The sequence below is a fragment of the Geospiza fortis genome, unplaced genomic scaffold, assembly GCF_000277835.1.
Source record: "Geospiza fortis unplaced genomic scaffold, GeoFor_1.0 scaffold203, whole genome shotgun sequence".
Lineage (NCBI taxonomy): Eukaryota > Metazoa > Chordata > Aves > Passeriformes > Thraupidae > Geospiza > Geospiza fortis.
In genome coordinates, this window is record NW_005054385.1 from 3,099,383 (window position 1) to 3,125,370 (window position 25,988).

At 36.7% G+C, this 25,988-nt stretch overlaps 1 protein-coding gene across 1 annotated transcript in view; it reads right to left on the reverse strand.

Annotated features, from left to right (window-relative positions):
- Positions 1 to 4,545: 4,545 nt before the first annotated feature.
- The window catches only part of LOC102043585 (3'-5' RNA helicase YTHDC2-like), a 28,630-nt gene continuing 7,187 nt past the window's right edge, over positions 4,546 to 25,988 (reverse strand). Inside the window, exons 5-29 of the mRNA XM_031060565.1 lie at positions 25,864 to 25,966; positions 24,537 to 24,693; positions 22,603 to 22,710; positions 21,334 to 21,482; positions 20,818 to 20,953; positions 20,310 to 20,432; positions 19,980 to 20,045; positions 18,866 to 19,036; positions 18,595 to 18,691; positions 18,427 to 18,514; positions 18,261 to 18,341; positions 17,256 to 17,338; positions 16,132 to 16,237; positions 15,886 to 16,005; positions 15,259 to 15,531; positions 14,696 to 14,822; positions 13,548 to 13,753; positions 12,921 to 13,116; positions 11,729 to 11,838; positions 10,153 to 10,442; positions 9,565 to 9,742; positions 8,486 to 8,689; positions 6,317 to 6,499; positions 5,133 to 5,236; positions 4,546 to 4,982 (exon numbers count right to left, since the gene is read on the reverse strand). Coding sequence (XP_030916425.1) covers positions 5,174 to 5,236; positions 6,317 to 6,499; positions 8,486 to 8,689; positions 9,565 to 9,742; positions 10,153 to 10,442; positions 11,729 to 11,838; positions 12,921 to 13,116; positions 13,548 to 13,753; positions 14,696 to 14,822; positions 15,259 to 15,531; positions 15,886 to 16,005; positions 16,132 to 16,237; positions 17,256 to 17,338; positions 18,261 to 18,341; positions 18,427 to 18,514; positions 18,595 to 18,691; positions 18,866 to 19,036; positions 19,980 to 20,045; positions 20,310 to 20,432; positions 20,818 to 20,953; positions 21,334 to 21,482; positions 22,603 to 22,710; positions 24,537 to 24,693; positions 25,864 to 25,966 — 3,418 coding nt within the window. The 3' untranslated portion in view covers positions 4,546 to 4,982; positions 5,133 to 5,173. The remainder of the gene's footprint in view (positions 4,983 to 5,132; positions 5,237 to 6,316; positions 6,500 to 8,485; positions 8,690 to 9,564; positions 9,743 to 10,152; positions 10,443 to 11,728; positions 11,839 to 12,920; positions 13,117 to 13,547; positions 13,754 to 14,695; positions 14,823 to 15,258; positions 15,532 to 15,885; positions 16,006 to 16,131; positions 16,238 to 17,255; positions 17,339 to 18,260; positions 18,342 to 18,426; positions 18,515 to 18,594; positions 18,692 to 18,865; positions 19,037 to 19,979; positions 20,046 to 20,309; positions 20,433 to 20,817; positions 20,954 to 21,333; positions 21,483 to 22,602; positions 22,711 to 24,536; positions 24,694 to 25,863; positions 25,967 to 25,988) is intronic.

Here is a 25,988-nt window from a genome sequence, read left to right on the forward strand (position 1 = left end):
TAACAAAAGATAACACACATTTAAAAGCCAGCCACATTGAACTGTTCCCTAGAATGTTTCTCAAAAGTGGACATACCTGGAGTTTTCAGCTTGTTCAAACAATGAACACAGGTATAACTAACACAGAGGAGCCACACAAATCTGTGCAAAAAGCAAGAAAGTATTTCAGACAATGAAATTGCATTGCAGTCAGTTTAACCAGGGAAGAATCACCTCAACAAAATGGTTTCTTTTCAGGAAGTTCACTTCAGAATATTCATAAATGCTTTGCCTCTTTAAATGCTTGCTAAAGCTTATTCTCCCAAATCCTTCTGCTTAGAAGTGCACTGGAAGGATCATATTTATGCCTTTCCTGCCAATAAAGTTCAATTCCAGGCCCCATTCTGGAGTTTTCTCAATTACATTTTCTACGGCTGTAAGTGGGAATCTCAAGCAAGAGCTGTAGCAAAGGGAAAATTAAAGTCCATGACCTGTCCTAAGCAGGAGGTTCCAAAGAACTGCCCAAAAGAGAAGGCAAGCCACACCAAGCCTAGGTGCAAAGGGACAGAGGCCAAAGCTTCACTACTCCTGCATACGAGGGGCTCACCCCTTGCGAGGCACAGGCCTTTGGTAAGGGGCCAGTGCAGGGCTGCCAGAGGGGAACCCATGGCCTCAGCAGGGCTCAGGCTGCCCACAGCCAGCATCCCTCCCACTTCAGGTGGGCACTCCGGGCTCTGAGTGCCACTCTGCCTGCATGGGGGGATGCCCTGAGCATTAGTGGCCCACTGCCAGCACCGGCTCAGGCTCCAGAGATGCTGGCTGGCCCTGAGCCTGCTCAGCCTCCCATGGGAGCAACACAGGTGGAGAATGCCAGAAGAGAAGAGGCCCGCACTGTGTTTGTGTCTCAAACACTGCCAACTGCATGGCTGTGGAGTCAGCCAAGGACCTGGTGAAAACATGCGAGAGCTGTTGGGAGGAACCCAGCACTATTGGTAATAACTGCACATCAGAAAGAACAACTTGTGGCCGGAGAAGGGGGCCATGCAGAGGTAGGACACCACTCCTCTAGGACAATATCCTTGTTCTAGTGCCTGGAGGTAAACACAACACAGTACAGCAAAACAGTAAGAATAAAGCCAAGAAGTGAGCATAGGCTGTAGAGCAGAGTCAAGATCATGCAAGAACCACCACAAAGCCTCTGACCTATTTCCAGAAAGGTCTGAAAAAATGGACTGTGCATGACAAGTAATTGGCATACAAAGCAAGAAACCTGGTTTCCGAGCAAAAAAATGAAGCCCCTAAATCCTGGGCAGTGCTTACAGGACCATGGACATCTATTTTATCATCTGCATCAATGACAGAACCAGGAACGACATCCCATCATCTGGGTTGATGATGGAACCAGGATTGCTGGTCTCTTTTTCTCTCCCTTTTTCTTTCTCTCTCTCTCCTTCTCTTTAATCCACCTCTCCTTTTCTCCCTTGTCTTTCACCATTCCCCTTTCTACCAAACCCTCTGCCATGCGTATATAGGGTAGGCTAGGACTCACATAGCAATTTCCATGCCAAGTGTGTAATCTAGAACTGGGACTAGTAATCTCTCATGCACTTTTTTTTCTTTCCCTCCCTCTGTTTAATTAATGTTTTATTCTCTGCTTTCCCTTTCACCCTGCCCTTTCTCCCAAACCCTCTGCCTTGTGTATAGGACAGGGTATGGACTAACATAAACACAGCAATTTCCATGCCAAGTGTGTAAGTTACTAATGAAACTTGGTGAGGTTTTGCAGACCCTGTCACTTTTGCTGTTCCTTTTGATCATGAGCAGTTACGAGTATTGGATACTTGCTTCCCCGTAAAGGGGGATTCACAAGGGGGTGGTTTCACCATGGACACACTAATAAAATTCTGTCTCAAGAAGTTTTCTTCCTCCCATTTCTGGGAATCTCCTGGACCAGTCCTGCAGGAGAGGATCACAGAGATGCCAATGGAGGAGAACACGATCCCCAGCTGTTGGGGCAACCACAGTGAGCAGGGCACAGCCACAACCTCTTAGAGCTTGGGGGCTGCACTGCGCTGCACCTCATCCCATGGCACATACACAATGCACAGGAGCTGTATTCCTGTACAAGTCTCCCATGTGGTCTCCACTGGGATCCAGAGGCCCAGCCAGCAGTCAGCTGCCCCACAGGACCAGGCACACAGCATGCCTGTGTCAGTTCCCCTGAGAAAGCAGGACCCAGAAATGCCTTTGCCCAGCATGGAGGAGAACATCAGCAGGACACCTCTGCCAGACCCTGAGAAGCATAAGAAGGATCAGAGAGTCATCTCCCAGACAGAGCCTTCTCACGTGGTGAACACCAGCAGCCAGGTAGCCATTGCACATCCCAGGAGACCTGCATCAAATACTGGAGTTATATCACAGGAAATATCCCTCACAAGAAACTGCCAGGATTTAATTATTTGGACTACCTCCCAGATATTACTCCCCAGGTAGATCTGGCACCCTTTTCTACACCTGATACAATCCTGAGGAACTTTTATCAGGTATTAAGCTTTCACCAGACCTATCTAAGAAGGTCTGTTTGTTTTGCCTAACACAGTAGGCCACTTCTCACATTACATTTCATTTAGGCCTTGGATCACCACCAAAATGGTAGACAGCTGATTTTTTTCTCTAATTTAAGACCTCCAGAAGCAGTGTATCAGCCAGATCTATCCCTTCTGTATTTGGTACTAATTACCTGTAATCCAGCCAAACAAAGTATAAAAGCCCAGCTGCAGCAAGTAAAGGAAAGACAGAGACACCTATTTTAATGAACACAAGAACCAGGAACCATTGTGTAACTCAGCTTCTCTCCAGTTTGGATCTGGATCTTAGTTCCATGCCGTACTTATCCTCACTTGAAATTAAAGCAAGGAGGTCCTTAAGATCTTCTAAATCCAGAGATACTATTTTGTCTTACCTCTGTTACTCAGCACCTTCCCTCCTCCAACCAAACCCAAACTTTAATGGCTCCCTTAAACAGTAAATAGATACATCCCGATTGCCCCACAGGCAACTGGGAATGCTCCAAGAGACTGCAGAACAACTGCAGAGCCACTACAAGCAAGATCAATACAAAAGCTCTTATCTACAGTTTCATTACAAAATTTTTCATACAGGTTATTTGACAGGATGAAGACAATTAAAAAAAAAACCCAAAAACTGAAGGACAGAGAAAGGCACCAAGTCTAAAAAAATCAGTTTATGCCAAGTACCTTGTTCAATGAGAACACTGAGAAGCTGAACATTTTAGTACAGATTTTCTGCCTCCCTTCCATCAGTTTCAGATCTAGGGAAAAAACTACGCATTCCAGCCTCTACTCCTACAAAGAAATAAGTTTACCTCTTAGGGTCCTTTCAATAAGGATTCCTCCAAATGCCATGTTAATGAACAGTAATGATCACTTTGATCACGTAGAGAGAAAAGGTAGCAGTCAGAGAGGACATGACAAGCATGCCCTAGGCCTGTTTATGAAATTATTGCATCTTGATTGACATAGAGAATTAGCAACATGCCAAAAATCTGACTGTTTTCTAAGAGCAGGGTTCCTGTAGGTTATATTTACTATTTTTACATAAGTTAAATAGGGTGCTAAACAAGTAATAAGTGTCCTCCTAGGAAAAAAAAATGAGAGAGATGGATTTTAAAGAACACTACTTGGTGCAAATGAGTCTTCAGTTCTGGATTCAAGATGAAAACATACTATACATGTATTTTTTAAGATGTTTCTTTGGTTTTTTATGCCTAAAGATCCCTTTTCTTTTAAATCTTTGGATACCTTTTCCATCTCGTTATCTTTCACAGCCATTCATATCCTTGGCAGCTTTTTTATTGACTGCACAAGGCCCTGCAGTAGTCTGTTTCAGGTCTAACTTAAATTTCTAATGATGCTGTGCCAGAGTTAATGAATACATGGGATAGTCTGAACTATAAGAACATCCTAAGAAGACATGAGAAATTAAGTAGAAGCTCAGAAGCAGAAAAAGCTTTCAGTTTAACTCAAGAATGAGCAACATTGCTGACAGTGAGCAGACTGAATTTGCAACAGCCTTACGTTACAGTATGTTAATGACTAAGGAAAAGCCCAATAAATGAAAACAGCAGTAGTATAGAAGAAAGATATGAACTTGAAAGGCAAGGTTGAAGACTACATTGAAAGATGAAGCAACTGGTGCCAATGTACTGGCAATTATTTTTTATTTTTTATAAAAGAAGTAGAAATCTTATAACAATGCTCAAGTTAGTGAACTATTAGAATACCATTTGGCCACAGGCCTCTCAAAGATTGTTTCAGCTTGTCAAAGTGTGAGTATTTTTACGTGCAAAAAAATTGAAACTGGAAATACCACTGGATCAATCCACACTAAAAAAAGTCTCATGCTCCTTTCCCTTCTGTATTTAAACTAGAATTCAAAAGCTATTGTTCTCCAGTTGTCTAGTTGCTTGTAATTGACTATATTCTTCTCTCTTACATACAGAAGTTCATCAAACAATTACAGAATCTCCCAGCATATTTGGAGACATCTATTCTCAATTCATTTATTTTAATCAAACTGCAAGAATGATTAATTAACATTAAACCGGCTTCTTTCATACATTTACTGGATTGAGAATGCTATAAATGTAAACTGTCTGCTGTGCTATTTTAAACCCATGATTTACATGTGGTGAATTGCTTTAAACTTAGTTTTGAACTTTACCACATTTTCAAGTATCTGCCCACTACTGTAGAAAAAAAAAATCAGTCAAAAAAAGACTGGTGGATAACCTTATTGACATTTTTTACAACAAAGAAATGCTGAAACAAACATAACTCCCTCTTTTTTTTCCACTGCTAGCTAAGAGCTAGCATGACTAAGAGCTTCAGGAATTTGTTTGTTGTGCCACCTTCTTCCTTATCTTGGTATTGTAGGCATGCTGCTGGTTTTAGTTGTTAGAGCTGATGTTTCAACAATGTCAGCTAGAAAAAATCAAAAGGAAGAAAACATTTAGTTCTCTGTGTACCTGTTGTTCCACAAGCTACAAATGACAGTACTGAAATGATATAGTGTATGTTGACACCTTTTCCTCTATCATAAAACCAGAATGCAATACATGAAATAATAACTACCTCTATCTCATTATCTGTCAGGCTTAATCAGTTGAATTTTTTCATTCCAAAGGAATCTGGTCCCAAAGCTGCAGCAACTGCTCTCCAACCTGTGGTTCGAGCTCCTAGAAGCAATCAGGAAATTAGAAAATTTATTAGCACTGCTGCCATTGTGCATGTAAAAACTATTTATTACAAAATCCTTACAAGAGGTTGCTGGTGGTCTTTCTGAAAGAATTGTTACTTTTGCTATTGTGACTTATATTAGAACTATACCTAGAACAAGGGGTCAACAGGAGATTAGAAACATTCATAAGCAATCCTCACCTACCAGTTGTTTGGGGTTTTTTGTTTCAGGCAAGATATCAGTTCTCAAAAAAGAATTCTTAATGAAGATACCATCACTAGAACAGATGTGCTATACAATTTGTGTGTTCCACAGGCCACTTCCTTATTAACTAAAGATCATTATTCTCCACATCTTTTAGGTTTAATTCCATTAAATGCAGCGGAGAATGTGGAAAGGCAGGTCACAGATAATGCAGTGGCTCTTGGTGGAATCACAGACAATAATATAAATCACTCATCTTTGATATTGTTCAGATTCTTTCGGTCTTAAGAGCCACTTAAGAGGAGAAGCACTGTCAACTTCAACATGTGCTATGTTCCTTTCCTTGTTCTTACAATACGCTCCTTTCCTTATTTTTCAACAGAAGAGTTTTTGGGGAAGCAGTGAGAAGACAATACAAAAAGTTTAGCTCCAGAATCTTGTATCAAGGAGATGTTTTGGGAGAAGAGTGAGGAGAACAGTACTAAGATTTATTCTGCCTCAAATATCAAGATTCTCTTAAGGCTTTACAGAAAATGCAAACCTCTAATTATGAGCAGTTATTTGGGTATGACAGACTATTTTATCTCAGAGGACACATTTGAATCAAACAGGAAACAAACCTCCAGAAATTAGAAGAAAACCACCAACAACACTTCATTTATTTTGGAAAAATCCAGCTTTAAATATTTTTTTTAAAAACAACATTAAGCAAGAAACTGGTTTGATTTTAACAAATTCACTACTGCAACAGTAATTATGCATTAGCTGAAGCTACAATGTCCTCCAAGGAACTGTGATTCAGATTAATACATATATGAGCACAGTTGAGTTCAAGGCTGAACAAGTAAAGAAGACTTTAGAAGAGAATAACTACCTGGCCATCTCTGCTTATTTGTACTTTCTTATTGTCATTCCAAGGGTTGAGCAAATGATGTGCAAACTGGAAAGGAATGCTTTCTTTTCGGATCCACTCAACTTTAAATACACCTCCAAATCCAGCAGATCCCCAGTCCTGACTTTTCTCAAACCCTATTGATGAACACATTCTAGCAAAACCCTGGAAGAAAAATTTAAATATGAACAAATGGACATAATGAGAGCATATCTATTTATGCTGGAATTAAATAAATGAGTGGACTTCATATGAAATTTTCAAATTAGTTTCACTGGTTAGTTTCAAATACATGAAACTGGGTCTCCCAAAATGTTTACACCTAGAAAGTTAGAAGTATAATTTGTTTTTTCCACTTCAACTATACCTTCTAGAATATGAGCATAAAGGATATCTTTAAATTAATCTTTCACAATTAACATTCAAGCGGCTTTTTAGAGCTTCGTAACAGAGGCTGAAAAGCTGCAGTAGAAAGTGCAAGGTATCAAGATGAATGTTCTATGCCCATTAGCTATCCCTTGCTACTCGTACAAAATTCTTTCAAACATCCCTTCCTCCCTCCCTCCCTCCCTCCCTCCCTTCCTTCCTTCCTTCCTTCCTTCCTTCCTTCCTTTTCCTTCCTTCCTTCCTTCCTTCCTTCCTTCCTTCCGTCCTTCCGTCCTCCCGTCCTTCTGTCCATCCATCCTTCTTTCCCTTATGCCCTCTTTGTTAACAAACATTCATATACAATTAAAAATGTGGAGCTGTTCTCCAAAGAAGTAAGTTAAAGCTACTTAAAGTTTCTTTTCTAATGAAGCTGAAAGAAATTCCAACAAGACAAGTATTCAGAAATGAAATGAAAGAAACTACAAATCCAAGATGGCATTTAGTTTATTTAAGGATACCCTTTAAACACACACACCAAACAAAACAAAAATGAACCCAGACCATGCAAAATGTATCAACTGCTCAGGCAAATTTACTCCAGTTATGACTCAGGAGTCCAAGAGATGCAGTGCACTGCCTAATGTTACCAGCACACACTGCTGCTGTAAGTCATGAAGTCCTAGACAGCTCAAGCCTTAAATTAAAATAAATGAAAATTAATAAAAGGAACAGAGGAAAAATACAGGTGGAAAGTAGAGACATCTGAGGCAAGAAAATATTATTAGAAATGTTAATCTCACGTTCCCATGAAGATAAGTGCATTGTCAAAACTGGAAGGGAAAGGCAACATAATCCACCTACATCCTGAGTTCAGTGTGTCCTCCCCTCCCAGATTTCTTGTCTAAGAGCACCAATACAACAGCCCATTTTCAGATTCAAATGGCATGCTGAAAATTACTTTCCAATATGGCATTTGCATTTGCCAAATCACTGTACACATATGTACATTTCACCACAATCCTTCAGTGGCATCATCAAGATCTCTATATTTGGACTGGTTCATTAAATTTTAAGTTTAGCTGACTTCTATTAATAGTTTATAATATATAAAGAGGCAAATTGAACTTTCTTTACTTGGAGCAATTGAGTTTAGCAGGCTCTACAAAATAGTTAACCTGCAACTTTGTACTAGCAGGCCATGTCTTTACCTTTAAACTGGCCACAGATTTGTCAACAAACTGCTGACAAATACCTCACTAAATGTGAACTCAAGGCAGCTGTGAAAGAAACATGGCCATGACTTTCCAGCTTCCTAACTTTGAGAAACTACAGTGCCAGCAGAACAGTTCTTATTAAAACTTGTATTAAAGACATATGAGTTTCCTGGCTTTAGAAAGCTGTGACTTGATTGTATCTTCTTGTTCACTTACAACATTTATTTTGGCATGCAGAGAAAATGTCAGCAGTTCCCTGCTTTGTATGGATTTCTTTGTTTGTTCCACTGCTGCTGTTTTAAAGCATTTATGTAGGGTAGAAACATTATTCTGACTCATTATGTTTGGAGACAACTTAAGTTTTATCCTTCGAGGGAAAAACCGAGTTCATTAAAAGGGACTATTTTGGAAAAGAATGAAGTACTCTTCCTCAGCAATCAGAGACATTGGCACAGTACTTATTATGAACTGAGAAGTCATAAGCAAAGCCCTCCCTACTGTCCACAGCCATTTGCTGCACTTTCCTAAACCATCAACCACTACCAACAGCTGGTATTAGCTAAGGACTCACCTGGAAGTGTCCAGACCCTTGAACAGAAAACACTAAGTAAACCATGCTGCTTTTCCAAAAGGCTCCATTCAGTTTTTGTTCATTACTTGGCATAGTGGACCATATACCCTTCTGCTGAGAAATCTCAATGTTCTGCAAGTTGCTACTTTTCATTATAAAGTACCGAACTGGCATATTTTTTCTTGGTGAAGGTAATTTGGAAGCCTGAAAGAATTAAATTAAATTAATAAATACAATAAAAATAATAATACAGTAACAAAAAATGCAGTAAAATAATAATTAAAATAAACCAAGCTTTAGCTCTGAAGTTCTACACGCATGCAGACAGACCTTTCAAGGAGTTTTTCCTCTCTTCTCTAAGTTTATACAAGAAATATACTATCTATCAGCTGTTCCTGTCAGAATTGACTTGAAAGTATATTTACATCTATTTTACATTTTTAAGCATTTTTCAAAATTATAATTCATTCATGAGGGCAGCAAACAATTATGGCAGAACAAGCCTACAGAGTCTAGTGATTAATTACAATTTTTTGAAGTCTGAGACAATTTCAGATGACACAAAATTAATCACTCTAGACTGTAGCCTGCAGCACACTTGCATTTCCATTTTCAGGAACAAATTTTCTCTCTGTAACACTGGCTGAACTTAAAAAATACAGGGAGACTTATGAAAATAACCTCACTAAAAATGTATGCTTTAATAAATAATCATCAAAAAATGGCCAAACAGTCATAATGTTGCAGATAACACAAAACTTATAGAGAATCAGTACCAATGTATGCTATAACAGAAACAGAGGAAGACAGAATCCACAGAATTCGGAAATGTATGTATTGTACGCAAAAAAAAAAAAAAAAATCAAAATTGGATTTTTTTTCTACTTTGAATAGCTTTTATAACAAGGATATTTATTCTTGATTTTTGATTCCAAAAGAAATATTATGTGGTTGTTAACAATGAAAATCTAAGTTAGATTCTTAATTTATCAATACAATACCTAGTAGTTGCTGAAAGATATCAGCAAGAGGTTCTATTAATTTTGAAGAGCAGGGTAATATGTTTATGAGAACCGTACCTTTCCAGACATTGTAGAGGATGGACTAGCACAGGGGCTAGGGAAGCTACTGCTGTCTGCAGATTTCACCGATGATCGATCTGACCTGTCGTCTGAAGTTTGTTTGGAGTGCATAATATTTTTTCGTTCGTCCTTCTCTGGCTGATGAAGTATGGGACATGTAGATCTCATCAGAACTCTAAAATGTAAAGGTAGATACACAACAGACCCTGACTTTTGCAAGAGGTCACAGAATAATTTATATCTATGTATCAGCCTACTGGATGACCATATATATTGGTCATTCCAAGACATATTAAACATTAAATAAAAAAGGATGCATTCATTCTGTAATGGTTAAACCTCTTCTGCTACTTCCCAAGGAGTACAACTCATGAACACTATTTCTGACTTCTCTCCCAAACAGCCAGCATTTATATTAAATAGTTCTCAATGAAATCACAACTACAACACAGCACAGGGCAGTATCAAAGCTTTCAGCTGTATTTATATTGTTTCTTTCTTCTTAAAACTAGCAGAAATTCAAGTGATGATTTTACAGAAAAATAAATTACAAGCTACAGTCTCTGGAAGATCTCAACATCTTACTTTTCAGCATTAGAGGAGTCAGAGAATTCAGTTTCTGCTGTACTTCTCCTGGTGTTAGCTCTCCTCCATGTAGATGGTACAAGATGATCTTCAGAATCCATACGTCTTGGTCTCTGACCAATTCCTGAAGGCTGCTGCAAACCTGCAGACTGTTCTTCAGCAGTTAAAACAGCTACAACTGCTCTTACAACTGCTTCATCAGCTTGAGACCATGATTTAGAAGGAGCTCGCATGCGACGCAGAAATAAGCTATGCCACTTCTGTCTGAGTTGCAACAGCAAGCCAGCAGCCTGTAATGAATTTCAGTTAAAGACTAATAAAAAATGTATCAGTTAGGCAAAGGGTATCCTACATCTTTCCTATCAGGCAGCAGGTGGCAGTCCGGCAAACTGAAAGGCAAGTCTAAGGTCTCAAGGGGGGAAGAAAACCTCACATTTAAATTATGCTGTTATCTTTTCTTTCCTCAGGTCCAAGATAATTTCTAAACCACTTCATGCTGCACTGCACAAAACTTAAAATCCTGTTGTAAACACACAGCATTTTTAATTTTTCACTTTAAAAATTTATCTTCTCTTTAAAAGCAGTCTTTTTATGTCTAATGCCCTTCCTGCCAGTTCAGTTTGTATTTATGGGCTCTTCAGACATACTTGATGGAAAAGACCTCTGGTTACTCTACCTTCTAACACAATCAGAGCTTCGCAATAACCAGAAGACTTGTATCCTCAGAGGCTGGGGCTCTTTTGTTCTTTTTATAAAACCTGACAGCAATTTTCTTTCAGCAGTTCCAGTTTCAGGTGCTCCATTTTAGTCAAGCAACTTAAGTCATCCTCTCAGAAGAGGAAATGCACAATATGCCATTTTTACTCTTCTCTCAACTCTTGCTCAAATTTTGTCTAACCCAGCTCAAGCTAAGGTCTTGTGTGCTGGGAGCACCACATAGGCAATACACAAGAGCCATTATACAGCCACTACTCCTGCACCTTGCTGCTCCCTGCAGCCATTTTCTTTTGTCTGCCAGTTTCTTTAGAATCTCCTAACTTACGGAAATGGATCAAACTGCCAAGCTGGAAATCATAAAACATCAGATACCCAAACTGCTTCTGAAGCAAATCCAACAGCAGATGACTGCTGAGGCTTTCCTGCTTCCCAGTGTGATATGTAGGACAGCTGCAACACGACAGAGGAAGAAGGATGAACACTTGCAGTTGGCTAGGTAACTAATTCTTTCTTCCTTTTTGCTCACAGGCGCAAGATTTAAGAGTTATGGGTTGTTAAAATCCATAGGAAGCCCTACAACTTGGATGCTGTATATGTGAATTCATGCAAATGACTAGCCTGGGCAGAAGAAGATTGAGTCCGTGCTTGTGTGTTTTTCATATTTCTTACTGAACTCATGAAATAAAAGTTAACTAAAAGTTAGTGTGTTTTCCTGTAAATTTGAGAGACTAGAAGGGATCACAATAGCCATTCTTACAGCAAACTTTTGGCTATCCAACTGTTTTAAAAATCTTTTTAGGATGGCATGGCATAAATATTCTTCTACACAAAACAAGCATGGAAGTGATAGATTACATACTTCAGAGTCCAATTTGAGGTGGAGCCATTCATCTAGCTTCAGAAGTGATAAATTAGAAGTTGTTCTGTCCTCCATCTCACTGTCACTGCTATCACTAGATACCCGGTCTCCTGAATTAAGTATAAAAAGTGCATTAACATTTCTGTATTATCTACATTTACATAAAAAAACTTGAACATCACTATATTACCAGCAATAAGCTAATTTTCCTTCTAAATTTTCACTTAAAATGTAAACATTTGTAAACACACTTTTTCATTTCTGAATATACAGAAGGGAAGGTCCTTGCTTCAGTTAGGAGAACAGGTTCCCAGACCTCCTAAGAGCCTTACTACATAAACATCTATACTGATGTGATCTGACTCTTTCATGTACCTTCATCAATAGCAAGCCATTATCAAACTTTTGCCTGAAGTTGTTTGTAAAACCACACACTTCCCTATGCTTTATATCTTAGTATAATGATTAAGAAAAATATTATAAATGCACATGGCTATTTAGGATTCCTTTTTCAAAGTGCAATTCAATCAGCATTAACATTATTTTAAGGGTAACAGTTTCGGAGCAGTCAGGAAAGTCAGCCTGGACTCTTACTTCAAACTAGTATTTCTACAGAACTGACAACAGATAAGATTATTTTTGTTTCTATTCTTACAGCACGCCCTTTAAATATGAAAAAAGGAAATTTTAATAAATTGTCTACTACTTCTAGCTAATAATATGGCTAATTGACATTAAAAGTTATCAGTAAAAAATAATCTTTAAAATGCATGTGTCAACTGAAAGCAATATGGTTATTTGCCACATTAACTGTAACTATATTATACAGTTTGAATCATCTGGTTCAAAGTATCAAATACACTAGGCTGTAGAAAAAATACACATACTACACTTCTCAGCATTACTACTGTCTTTAAACATTTTGGTTGCATTTTTTATTTTTTTGAAAACTAAACTGTAATTTCTGAGACTCCAGAATTATAAAGATTATGAACTTACAAGGATTCACAAAACTCAAGGCATTTGTTACACAGCCTATAAATTATTCCTGAACAGCTACAGGAACTATATATAGCTCTGTATTTCAAGAAATAGCCAAATTATGTAGAAAATACACTTGCAAAATAAGTTTTCCAAATGACATACTAGTATAATACCAAGGCAAACATTCCAAATCCAGACTCCGGTATACCTTGACAGGATGAAGATGCCTGTAAAGCATTACTTGGTAACCTAGCTGGTCCACAGAAGAGAGCCACAGTGATGGGTGTTACAACAGAACAGCACCTGATGTTTGCTATCCTGTGAGCTCTCGTCATTTCATCATATATCAGCCAGTCGGTAGGGAGTGCCTGAACAGCTGCAGTTTGGCCATTCACTGGGGGAATCTGTGCAGGAGCAAATAAGACTAGGTTATTTTATTGTCTGTGAGTCATTAAAATAAATGTTAAACTTAGCTCCTACTTTATGTATGTAGAAATAAATACGTAAATATTTACATACAAAGAATAAGAAAAGCACAAGTATATTCAACCAGACTTAAAAGTTATCCTATCACCTTGATATTTGAAGGAAAATATTTTGCTTTAAAAGCGAATCTAAAGAAATATCAGTTTCAGAGCAGAACTTTTTCCTCGTAACAATGAGCAGAGATTGCTACCTCATCCAAATACTTCTACAACTAGCTTTTTCTTTTTATATTTTATCTTGTTCCACTAAGCAGAACTAACTGAAATACTGGAAAAATACATCAACTCCATTTTTTCATTCTACCATCCACCAGAAAAAATATTTTCTAAAACATTCAAAGTGCCTTTACCTTTTTATACTGAGGTTGACTAAGAACAGAGGTTGGATGAAATCGCACTTTCTTCTCCTTTGGTGCAGTTAAAACCAGGCTCTCTCGGTCTACATGCACAAGATTGGGATACATCCCAGCCACTAAGGCAGCTTTAACTACAGCCCAGTTTTCAGAGTTAGCATTAACAACTCTAATATCAGCTCCTCCTCTGCCTCTAACAAAACCTGAAGAAAGAAGGAGATCAAAACTGTGTTATATTTGCTTGTATTTAAGATTTCCTTTTTTGCTTCTCAAAAGGAATTTGAAAAACAAAAATTAAATAAACTACAAACTAGGTGCATTTTTCACAACTGCCAACATTAACAGCACCAAGAAGAAACCCTTACACTGAACTCCTTCCTGGTAAAGGGTTTCATACTAATGCAAAATAGAACTACTTTTTACAATACTTCTTAACAGAGTATTAGAAATTGTGTAATTTAATTGCAACTTGCTTACATCTTAGCATGAGTGGACCCTGCTCAAAACCTAGAGTAGGTGAACTTTAAATATAGTGCAGGTGAACTGTTAGCATGAACAGCTAAGCAGGGGAAGTAAAAGATATCTCTGGATAAAGAATGAGACCTTGGAAGGGCCCCAAGGCTGGCTCAATCTGTAATATAAGAGCAGGTGATGGGCTGCCCACACTGAGTTAGTGGAAGACCCCAGACCATAAACTGCCATTGGATCAAGAGAAGCATGCAAGGAACAAGCGGGCTACGTGAAGATCAGGCACACTGACAGTAAGGGATAAAGGGATTTCATTATTCAGGACACTCTCCAGGGACATCCAGCTTGAGCTGAAATTAACTGACTCTGTCTGAGAACCTAGGGTCTGAACTCATTTTAACAACTGCCTCAGGAAAAAAAAACCTAGAACATAAAAACCCAAGGAAACATGTCTCACACTACAAGACAGCAGGATGTTGAACAATCAGGGTGCTTTCAGTTATGCCAGCTGTTCCCCAGACACATTTTCTTACCCTACCATCTCCCCCATGCCCAGCATGAATATGTACTGGTCTTTTTCAACTTACAATGGAAAATTACAAGTAAACACTACTTTCCTTACAATTTGTAAACACTTAACTCTAAAATTATGTTAGAACTTTTTCTAACCTATTTACCTGAGGCTCTAAGCTGGCTAAGCAACTGTGCTCTCATTCCTACGATGATTTGCATTGTGGCTTGAGACAGGAAGTTCTTTTCACAGAAGGCTCTCTCCCAGCCATCACTGTGCGCCTTCTGCCATGCCTGTAAAGAATAATTTTTTAACATTTGCCTACTAATTTAAATATCTAAAATTCAAAAGTGCAGAGTTCTAAAAGCTACATTTATGTCATTAAAATTAACCAAAGTAAATGTATCAAACCTGATTTATTTAACGACTAGATTTTTTTCCCATTCCCTAACTGAAATATAATGATAATTAATTTATTTAAGGTTCATTATGTTATTATAGAGATCGCTATGTCAAGCTTGCTATTTTAAGTTACCCATGTAACAGGATATAAAGTGGCATCTTGCTGGAACTAACAGAATTTAATCAGGTTTGAAAAGGTCAGACAAAATGTGTCTCTCAGAATTTGAGTCCAATATACAGGAAGGCCATAGTCTATCGCTCTATGTCCAGCTTGGCTGGTAGGTCATTTACTCTGATGTGTGAACAGTCCTCGTTCTGAAAGGATACCTGAAAAGCCCTGAGAAGCACCATGTGGTCGCTGAAGGTTCCCGCAGTGAAAAGCTTCCTGCACAGCATGGCTGCCTGCTTCTGAGAGGCCAGCGTGGGCAGCACAAAAGGGTCTCGGTAGGCAAGAGCACAGGCAATGGTCAGGACAGGATCCAGGCACTTCAAAACAATGGCGCACAACACCATTTTACCAAGGTGTGGCTCCACTGGCAATTCAGTGAGATGATAACCAAGTTCAGTGAGATCTTCCCAAGGGTCCATGGCATCTATAGTCTTCGAAAAAAGAAAAAAGGTGGGGATGCAGGGAAAAGGGTAAGAAGGGGTAAGGGGGCAAAATTAATCTACAATGAAAGCAGAAAAGATATTAATTACATCAACTGGATTTGCTCCCAAACACTAAAGAAGCAAGTCAAACTAGTTTCAATTCAAGATTTTACAGTAGTCTCTTCCCTTAACATGGAAAAATACATACACACACACACACAAAATGAAAACCAACAAAAATTCAAAGCATCCTTAAGTAAGCGAACAAGACTTTCAGTACAATTAAAAGTCAGTAAGATATGTTACCACACCACAAATACTAATTAAACACAACTCCCATCTAAATTGTATTCCTCTGCTGACCTTGAGCATTTGCAGAGCATTTTTCACAATTAAAGCTGGTGGAGGATCAGGAGCTTTCATAAGAAAGTCAACAACTGAACAATTAATTGGAGCCAGAAGTTTTGTGTGTAAACAAAGCTCCTGCAAATTAAAAAGAAGAAAAATACTATGAAGGTTTGGGAAAGAAAAAACACCTTTTTGGAGTTATTAGTATGGTCTGGTGATAATACATTTTTTAGAAGTTGTAACTTCTAAGTGAACATGCACCTGAAGTGGCATTCTTAGAAGTTCTGGAGTCTGAAATTCCAACATATTCTCAAATCGGAGCCTACTGAAGAGACGAAAACAGACTCCAGGCTGACAGCGCCCAGCCCTGGAAAATAAAATGTGGGAAGCTGTGAAAATTAGGTTTTCCTTTTTATAAAAACCCAACCAAACAAAAAACAATCCACATAAACATAGAATGCAAATGCAGAAGGTCTAAGAGAATGGTAATTTTGTTGTTAAGAGGAAGTCCCTCATACGAATTAAAAGAGTTTTCCAGTACATTAATTATTTTTGACAGTGTGGAAATTTATATAATTTTATTATAAGAAAATACTTATAATTTTATTATAAGAAAAATCTGGACAGAAAAAAGAAGCAAGACCTATCTAAATAAAGTGATACAATTTTTTTGCTAACTTGAGATCAATCCAAATCTCAGCCATCTTGCGCCATAGGGAACCTAAGTTGGAAACTTTGTTTCTTCCTCTTCAAATTCCCCAGATAAAAGTCTAGATGCAAACGGTAAAATGAAGACCCAAAAACATGTGAATGAAGGAACAGAGACAGCAAATGCTCACAATTCATGCTCAAAAACCTGGAGGATAATGACAACATTTTATCTCCAAACAGGCATTTGTTGCAGCCCTCACTCACTGCACTGGGAAGATATGATCTTGAGCATCCTGGTGAATATACAAAGTCATGAATACTCTGGAGCTGGTCAATAAGAAATCACTGCTCAGTGTCACTTCTAAAGAAGGGATGCCAGTATATCAATTAAAAACAAGCAGTAGGCAGTCCTTCGCCCACAGACAAGTTACTGTGTCTGCTGGTGCTACATGGCAGAAAGAGGAATTAAGTTCACAGGGGACAACAACCTAGACCTAATATAAGTTCTGGGACATTCCTGAGTGCCGCTTCTCTGTATCTTGGGAAATTAGTCCAAGAAAATACATGCTGACTCTTCATTTACTGCAGAGAAGTAGTATTAGCCATTGTTCAACATGACACTGGACTAGCCTAGAAAAATTACCCAGTGTGGCTGTTATAGGTTTGCACTTTACTCTTAATATATGGGATGGTGGATATCTGCAAAATAAAAATCAGTATGAAGCATTTATTACCTGCCTTTTCTCTGGATAGCACTGGCTTTTGAAATCCACACCATCTTCAGCATTGTAACACAACTCAGTGCATCAAAGGACTTCTATAAAAGCAGAGCAAGGAACATAAAGCCATGATTAACTATGATACGTGAAATAAAGTTATTAATAAGCTTTTAACAGAAGTTCTTTGAAAAACAGAAAAAATAATTTGAACAAACATCAGCAGCTTCTGACACAAAGGTATGCTCTGAAGTACCTCCTTTCAATTGAATTTATAATATATGTTTTGCATTATCTTTGTGCTATAGTTTCCTAAATTGAAGTTCTCTTTCTAGTCTCAGTAGGTAATTTTGTATCAATAAAAGATACAGACTGTATTCTGAATTATCACAAATCAGGAAAAAAACATATTGTTGTATTGATTAAAGTCTTCTTTGTTTCACTTGGAAATCACATCCTTATATTCTTACATGTGATGCAAAGTTCCAGAAAAACTATTACCATAGGAACTTCAGAAATTTGGCATGTATCTCCTCTATGAAATCCAACTTCATTTTCACAGACATAGGTCTTGAACTACGTCATCATACTACATCTCCTTTCTTTCACATATAATTTGGGAATGGGCATTCAACACATCATAAGCACTACTTAAAAACTTAATGGCTTTGATTTGGACTTTACACAATAGTAGGACAAAGGGAACTCCCAGTGCTCTCTTAAGTCTCAGGAAGATGGTGGTCTAAATAGATGGACTTGTTTTAAAACAACTAAGAGAAACTATAAATTAAAAAATATATATTAGCATATCAATCTACAACAGTTTTTACAAGGTTTATTAACAGCTAATTATTTACAGTATTTGTCATAAAATAAATGTCAAAACTTCTGTGATCTTTGTTATTTGACATGCACTAGCTGTCAGCCTACTGTAAGAAAATAGTACTCTAAAATTTACCCATTATATATTGTAGAATAACACTAGGAAGCTTACTTGTCACAGAAAGTTTTAACCAATCATACCTCTTTCACCTTGCCTGAGTCAATAACAAATACAACATCACTGACTGTTATGCTGGTTTCTGCTACATTTGTAGAAAGAATCTGCAAATGAAACAACCAAAACTGTAGTTAAAAGCAAAGACAAAAGAGATTCATATAGTATCTGATAAAGTCCTCTAAAACTTACTATTTTGCGCACACCAGAAGGTGGAGTTTTAAGTACTTTCTTCTGATCCAAAGTCTGCATATTTGAATGAAGCATGAAAACCTGGTATCTAGTGCAAGACAAAGAGTACATTTAAGTATTTTTAAAAGACGCAATGAAAACCTCAACTATAGGAACCAGAGGCTTTACCTGTGCGCATCGTCAGCAAATCTCCTGTCATCAAATAGAATACGGTCCCTCAGGCTAACTATCTCATCATATCCAGGAAGAAATATTAAAATCGCTCCTGAAAAAGATGGGGGTTGGCAGAGTTAAGCAGCAAATTCACTTAAAATACACATCAGTACTGTGCAGAGTAGCATTTGGAAGGTTTTATCTATTTAGTGTTTCCAAAAGAAGGGTAGAATTCATCAAAGGCTGAAAGTACAGTCATTTATAGGGAGTGTGTGTTTATACTTACCGGTCTCATAACTATGACAGATGTTATAAAGTAAGTGCATAATAAGGTCAAGATCCACTTTTTCATCATCAAAACTGTGAAGATAAGCTGTCAACAGTTCTCTGTCCTCTGCACTAAGGTCACTACCACTTGTTCGGACCAGGGAACTTTCATCCAGATTTCCAAATCCTGCTCACTAAAATACAAAAATGCACAGACCAGAGTCTAGGATGTTTGTTTTAGGTTTGCATTCAGCCACCAAGTAAACTTAGATCAACACCAACAAGACTACTCCTTTCAAATTTAAATTTTAAAGAGTAGCAGCTTCTCCAAAATACTATTACTGTTCACTGATTTACGTGTAATTCAACAAAGCATGAAACTTCAGTTTTTAGCATACCTTTACTTTTCTTACTCTTTACTGAAACACAGCCATAAGCAAAGTGCCAGAACTCAAAGTATAAAGACACTACTTGTTTACCTGTTAAATAAAAAGTATTTAAAAGAAATGTTTGCCCAAATGTTTTCCTGACATGAACAGGTACTACGAAAACGGAAACTACACTACAAACTGCTCTAAAAATACTGGTCTCTACCAAACGATAACTGAACTATAACTGTAAGGTAATCAGAAACCAATTCTTAAATAACCTAGTGTAAATGTTACTTCTATTAAATTTCTTTAATATGGCTACTATGTATAGACAACAACGTATAGATAAAAACACAACAGGTTTGTCTCCTAAATAAGCATCTGAAATTAAAATGGTACACGGTAGAATCATTATCTCTATTTACCTAAGTCAGTATATTCATATCTTGCCTAGACATATAATCATGATAGCAATGCCCACATCAAAATGATAAAAAATAACAATATGAAAGAAGTCTAGACAACTCTAACTATATTTATCCTAGGATTTGCACAAACATAATCAATTAAATACACTGACTACAAACATACTTTTTTTTTAAAGAGCATCTTTTTTAAACATTCCTGGTCTCAAATAAATCCTGCTTTTTAGGTCAGATTTAAAGGCATAAAAGGCTAAAAACTGTTCTGATTAGAAGACAAAATCCAAATTTCCCTTCAACATTTCCCTTCAACTGTTTCTGCAAAGTAGTTATAGCTTACCTGTAGGATTCCAACAGATCAACAACCTCCGTCTGTCCAAAGTGCTTAGCCCAGTCCACAGCCATCCTGAAATATTACACAGAAACATTTTTTAAACTTCTTGCTTCAAAAGAAACACAGCCTAAGACTCTGAATTAAGAATTCAAGTTATAATTTCCAGAATAAAATGTGATAAACAGAAGTTAGAAAATGCTTTGAATGTCAAAATTTACTATTGTGTATAGCAGTCTATTAAGTTAGCAATTAGTTTAAATGTTGAAGAAATTTCTTTCTCATTTGTATATTGACAAATGAATCTATGTTCTGGTTTGTCTGTTTGTTTTTACCAGCCATTAGATGATTTGCAGTGGATACTTGCTCCCATACTGATCAACTGTTCTACTTGACTCAAAAAGCCTCTCCCTGAAGCAATCATTAGTGCAGTCGCACTGGTTTCACTGTGCCTATAATCAACTGAGAATTACAAATAAATAAATAAACAAATAAACCAGCAAACCAAATAAAAACATTCTTACTTTTTCACCTAAATGTGGTATGAATGTGGCTTACATGACTTTTAAAATCTAGGCCAGAGAGAATTTGTTTTCTGACTTCATCCCACCATTCAGTTTGCATGAATTTAACACTACTTTAGACACACCATAACATCTGTTAATACTTCAAACAAGTACAAACAAAAAATAACTAAACAATTCATTAATTCTGCTAATTCTATTCACTTTTCCAACAGGCACCAGAATTCAAACCTAACAACGTTTGAAACTAGATAAAGATAAAGCAGCCACAGAAATTCAAGTCATTTGTTACTGTTTTTTGTGTTATAAGATGACAGACTTACCACTGACATTTTCATTTAACATGAGATGGAACACCTGAGCAAAGGCATCAATATTTTTATGCAGCCAGATGTCAGAAAGACAAGAATCCATTTCTTTTATTAACCATAGTTCAAGGCAATTTGCATCTTTTTCAGTCTGAAGAGGAAAAACAGTATTGAAAGATAGATGTCTTCTAAGATTTATCTTTATTCTCCTATATTACACATGAAAAAATTGAACAGTTGCTTTTCCAAGAAGCAATCAGAAATCCAGCATTCAGGTACCAGTTAAAGCATTTATTGTATCATGCAAGTACTTTAAGCAATGGCAGTTCAGCTATTTAAGCTGAAGAGAAGTTTTGCACAAACCATTTTCAGTGAAAAGCACACTCCGGCTAGAGTAGTTCTTGATAACTTCAAAAAAATCATCCATAAGACATGTTAATACCCTTCAAGAAATTCTACAGGACTAGTATCTTTGGAAAACAGTTTTTAAAGCAGATTTAAACACATTTTCCAACAAAAGGAAAAGCTTACCAGTTGATTGAACACTGTGTCACCATCATCACCCAAAAGACTACACTCTTCAGCTACCCTTGGGACAAACCTTGGTCTCTCAGATTCCATCTTACTATCATTTTCTCGAGCAGCGCACCACTCAGTAAGAGTGCTTTGCTGTTTTTCTTCTGCAACACATAAAAGATTTCCATGAAAAGTTTTACAGCCATCTTAATTATCAATTAATTTCAATTTTAAAAAATTGCAATATCTAATTACAAAGTTTAAACTGTTGGATCTCTTATTTAATCTAGAACGTTGTTACCAGTCCAATATAAATTCCATGATTAAGGGCACCCAAAGTGCACTTAATCTACAAAAATCTACTATAAGAATAAGGTAAGAAATACCACTTGGTTGCTTAAACCATTAAGCCTGCAACTTGCTGTATTCAAATGAAATTCCTAAGTAGCTTCTACACAATTCTCAATCCAGATGCTCCTCCAGAAGTGAAATGCCAAAGAGCAGTGACGTAACTCTTGCATGTAACAACTAATTTTTGCGTACCAGTAAAAGAAACAGTAGAAGCCATCAGTGTCCCAAGTGAACTTTTCTACCTACAGTGATCAGAGCTGAGTATCATGATCAATATGTAGTTAGGACTGCATGTTACAGCTTTGGGATCGGCCTTTTCAAAAATTTTTTTAATACTCATGAAGATAATTACTTTCAGCTGTCAGAAAAACTTCTCAAATATTATGATCAATATACCAAATACTTAATCAATTGAAATAAATCCCCTATATTTGGTTCAAGTGTTACTGGAGGAGTAACAAGGAGTCACTGCTCCTTGACCTAAATATGTTAAATGAATCCATGTCTGAAGAATGCACTTAAAAATGTTAATAGTAGAAAAAACTTCTGTGCAAGACATGCAAAATCCTGCATTCTCTAATGGCCGCTCTTAAATTTGCACCTAAATGTCAGCATAGTGTATCTTATGTTTCTATAGTATTCATGTGGGCAAAGCCCATGCATTATGTAATTCTACTTCATAATAATTAGGAAAAAATATAAAATTTATCAACTAAAATAAATGTGAATATAACCACTGAAAGTAAAAATACTTTTTTCAATCACAATTTACATCAACAATGTAAACACAGAGTTTTAAAGATACATGCGGTCATCTAATAGTCTCATTTAAAAATTTGACTTTAGAATTTTAACAGAGAATCATTTTACTTGTTCAGTCAATCAATCAATTAGACTCATTGTCAACACATAACAATTAACAAGTCCACCAACCTTGCTGCTTCTCTTTTTTGTACTTCACCATCTCTTTGTTTGTATACCCAGTACTTCGTAAAATGTCCTCCAAAAACAGCTCTTTAACTTCAAAAGGTCTTCCTTGGACTAAAAGTAGAAATAATTCAAGAAAGATTAGATATTCCCAAGCTTTGCTTTAAGAACATTAGTTCTTAAAAATAGTTTTTATAGACAGGAAAGTGAATTAAACATGATTAGGGCCAGATTTAATGAATTCTTATATTCCTTGGAAGGTCTTGTAAAAGTATCTTCACTTGAGATTATCTTCTTTAAGTGACTGGGACATAAGAAAAAATTCAAAAAGGAAATGTCAGCTGCATACCATGTTTTTCATTAACCTCTTCAATTCTATTAAGTGTTAATAGCAAGAGACGTAAGATTGACAGTTATTTACTGCAATTTTATCAAATGAGAATAGTCACTTTTGTTTAGGCATACAAAGAAAAATTCACTGTGTCAGCCACCTGAATTACTCAATATAAGAGCAATTAAGACAGTTTTAGTGTAAGATCCCACGAGCAGACTGCCATGTCTGCATTCAGACACTACCTCCTTTCATGAGAAGTATACGAGGAGATGGACTTCTCTCAATGCCCTCAATTACTGCAGCCAATTTTGGCTTTCTTTGCTGACCACTTCCCATGGTCTTTCTCTCTTAAGAACTTACTCTGATTTCTCTTTTAACATCACTGTTTTCTAGACCTTACTTATGGATATCAAATTATGTTTCTACACAGGAAGAATTCACATCTATTTTAGGTTCCTTAGCAGACACCACAACTAAGTTCAGATCACCTAGGACTTATCTCTCCTTCAGCAAGAACAAGCTACAGCTCACATATTTTTAGAAGCTGTCATAAAGGAAGTCTTCTAACACTAATCACAAACTCTGTGTTCTACAGAAACCCACAACTAAAAAATATTGGTTTCTGTGGTCAGGATTGTGTCAACTATACTGCTGAACAATCAAAGCTTTTTCATTATATTAATGGATGAAGTATCTAAACCCTCTTTTCTTCACTCTTAAATTAGCAATATTGGAAAAAGCATCTTTTCAATTGTGATTATCCCGTGAAGTCCAGTATGTGGTAATAGTATAACCACTGCAGTAAACTGAAGAAAGAGACAGTAGCCAGAATTTCCAAAATAAATCTATTAATCTAAAAGGATGAGAAGCTGCAAAAAAAGTAAACTGGAAAGTCACACAAAAATACAATGAGGTTTTCCTCCTCCAAAAAAAATTGCCAAATATTAAAATCAAGTGTAACTTCCAGATCCATGCCTTCACCAAGCTGCAAGCCTTATTTTCCTAGGCAATAATTTAAACCTGAAAACCAGAAATGAACACTTTTATGTGTAAATAAGAAAAAATAATGCTTTCTCATTAACATCCCATAAAATTAACAAATGGACTTGTGTAAAAAATTCTAAACAAAGCAAAGAATCATACGATTCAAACATATATCCCAATTTGCCTAGGACTGCATTTCTGAAATGAATACATAGAGTTATCTGGGTTTTATCCTCTAACTAGTAGCAATCTCTGAAGCCAGAACTACAATCTACTGCAATATACTAATAGATATCACACTCTTGTAAATCCCAGGGTCTGTATCGCTATGCAGACCAGCATTTTAAGAACCTTCTCCTCCTTGAATTCAACACAGAGGGGATGGACCAGGACATCCCTGCATTTACAGAATATCCATTGATAAAAACAATTCCCTCTGAGGTACATGCAAATAGTTAAGAAATAATAAACAAAATAACAAATAAGTAAACAAGGAACAACCACTGCTGGTAATTGTAAGTATATTTATCACCTGCCTTTACTCAGAATGGTTTGGTACAGTTAAGATCTAGGAGTCTCAGGACAGGTATACTGAGATTTAAGAATTTACTTAAATACTTACTGTGTATTACTGGGCAACATCCAAAATACCTAATAAAGAGGTCTGCGTCTAGAGCAGCACTGGAAATAATTAGTTTTAAATTAGCTTGGCTTTGCAACACATCTCTCAGTTTTGTTAGCAAGAAGTCACTGAACCTATCCCTCTCATGTACTTCATCCTGTATGAAAGAAAAAAAAAAGAACATCTGAACATCATGGATCCGAGATCATAACTTTTCACAAATATGATTTTTTTTAATTAAAACATGTAATTTGGTGGTGCATTGCAGAGGTTTTAAAATGTTTAAGTCTAACTTAAGAAAGATATTTTCAAAAATTTAAAAGTAAAAAAAAAATACTTCAAAAAGTTTTATAATGGTATCAGAGTAGACTGCACTGTAATGAACAACCCATCACAGACCTTAATTTCAGAGATCAAAAAGAGCATCTGAAACTTCTCTAATTCTTGCACTTGAATCTCAGTTTCAAGATAAAGCCACAAAGTGCAAATCCTAAAATCTTATTTCAATACAATTACCCTTCACAACTGATAAGAATTTTAAAAAATTTATGATACCACATAATGATAAAAAGATCGTTTTCTTAGATCCAACAAATCATTCACAAAGCTTATCATTAAGGCACATGTCTGGTTAATCATCTTTGCCGATCTTCTGTTTAGTTTTATATTCTGAATCTATGAATCAAGAACAAAATTTGCAGGCAGAAGTCAAGAATGCGCAAACCATTCTTCTGCTTTTTTCCTCCTTGGTGAACAGACAGCCATCTAAACTTACCATGTTTTTTTTCTTTTTCAGCAGTGGAGAGCTTGAGTAAACATTCGGGTTCCACTGACTTATCAAACTCCACAACAGGAAGTTCACATAATCATACATGAACATAAATAATTTGCTAGAAATTAGACTACATTTTATGTTGAAAACATTGGGCAAACAAAGGGACTGCAAACTTGGTACTGCAAAATCAAGTACATGATAGCAGAAATTCTGACACACTTGTATTGAACCTTCCTAAGGCTTTTCTGCTGACAGAGGAAATTCAGAAAAATTTTGACCTCTACCCCCCATAATCACATCACAATTCCAAAATTAACTGTTGACAAAAACCTAATATAAGATGCTTTTACAAGAAAAAAATAAAACAACAAACCCCAGAAAAATATGCATATTACAATAAAATAATCAATAACTCTTTAAAGTTAATTCAGATTCTAACTTAACAAAAACACCTTAAATGTCCATCAAATTAATACAGAAAACTAGGGCCTCATCTTCCAATTAAGAAACAATACATCCTGCTCCACCTCACCCGAAATAAAAGACCCTTACCACAATGACATGTGTCACGGTTGATAGGGCGCTGTCTCCTGCCATCAACGCACGGAGCAGTATGCCATTAGAGCAAAAGGTTACCAGCGTCTTTGGAGAAACCCTAGTAACAGTGAACAAAGATG